The following is a 1,066-nucleotide window of genomic DNA, read 5'->3' on the forward strand; positions in this document are numbered from 1 at the left end:
TGTTCCAGGGCTTGACAACCCTTTGGGTAGCAAAATTCCTCCTAACACCCTACTGAACCCCCCTCTGGACCAGTCAGAGGCCGATTCCTCTTGTCCTATCGCTCGGGAGAAGAGCCCAATGCCACCTCGCCCCAGCCTCCTGTCAGGGCGTGGCAGAGGGCGAGAAGGTCTCCCCTCAGCCTCCTCTTCCCCAGCTCGCTCAGCTTTTCCTCCTGAGACTTTCCCTCTAGTCCCTTCTGCCCTTCCCCGGGACATTATTCTTTTTGTTTCAACCCGCACCCCCGGGCTGTGTCCCTCCAGACGGCGCGAGCGTCCACGGCCTGGACGGGCTCATGGTGCCCTACCCCCGGCTGCCCCCGCAGCAGCTCCTGCCCCTGGACCAGAGCGGTTACACCACGGATTTGTACCGACAAGGGCTGACGCCTCCCCAGCTGCCCGGAGACCACCTGCACCCCTACGGTAGGAGATCATCCCGTCGCCACCTTTTCCCGGGGTGTGGTCCCCTCCTGCCGCATCCGTGCTCTTTCGCTTTTTTTCTTTCTTCTCTTCTAGACTCCGAAGGAGTTTTTCACGACATGGACAGTGACAGCATGAGCCACCTGGGAGACTGCCTGCTGTCCACGGCCGAAGCCAACCTCCTCCAAGCCCGCGTGGGCAACCCCATCGACCGCCTCTACTCCATGCAGAGCTCCTACTTCACGTCCTGACCGTGGAAAAGCTCCCGACTCCTCCCCAGCGTCTCGGATGGACGCCGCTTCGCCTTCGGAACGAGGGCTTGAGGGAGAAGAAAATGAGACCGAGACCTTCAGAGACATCCCTCGGAGGGATGGAGGAGGAGCAGAGAAGCACTAATTCGTGGAGACCTCAAGGACTTTGGGTCACGTCTCTCTTTTTTTTTAATCCTAGCCACGAGTAGATCGACGGTATGATGTTGTTTAGCTGTAACTGTAGCGGTTTGTCCAGTGTTTAAGCTTTTTTGAGCGTTCCGTCCCGCAAACAAAGACTGGCCTAGCTCACTGGAGCTGCTCCGAGAAATACGAGGGACCCTTCCCACGAGAACTCCGCT

The 1,066-nt window shown here is 58.5% G+C and overlaps 1 protein-coding gene across 1 annotated transcript; it reads left to right on the forward strand.

Annotated features, from left to right (window-relative positions):
* Positions 1 to 300: 300 nt before the first annotated feature.
* LMX1A (LIM homeobox transcription factor 1, alpha) lies at positions 301 to 707 on the forward strand (the record flags this gene model as incomplete). The annotated part of the gene is made up of 2 exons (XM_009877760.1): positions 301 to 459; positions 553 to 707. Coding segments are annotated over 2 exons (314 nt in total), but the record flags the coding sequence as incomplete, so codon positions are not given.
* Positions 708 to 1,066: the final 359 nt, after the last annotated feature.

The sequence above is a fragment of the Apaloderma vittatum genome, unplaced genomic scaffold (assembly GCF_000703405.1).
Source record: "Apaloderma vittatum isolate BGI_N311 unplaced genomic scaffold, ASM70340v1 scaffold25631, whole genome shotgun sequence".
In the NCBI taxonomy this organism is placed as follows: Eukaryota; Metazoa; Chordata; class Aves; order Trogoniformes; family Trogonidae; genus Apaloderma; species Apaloderma vittatum.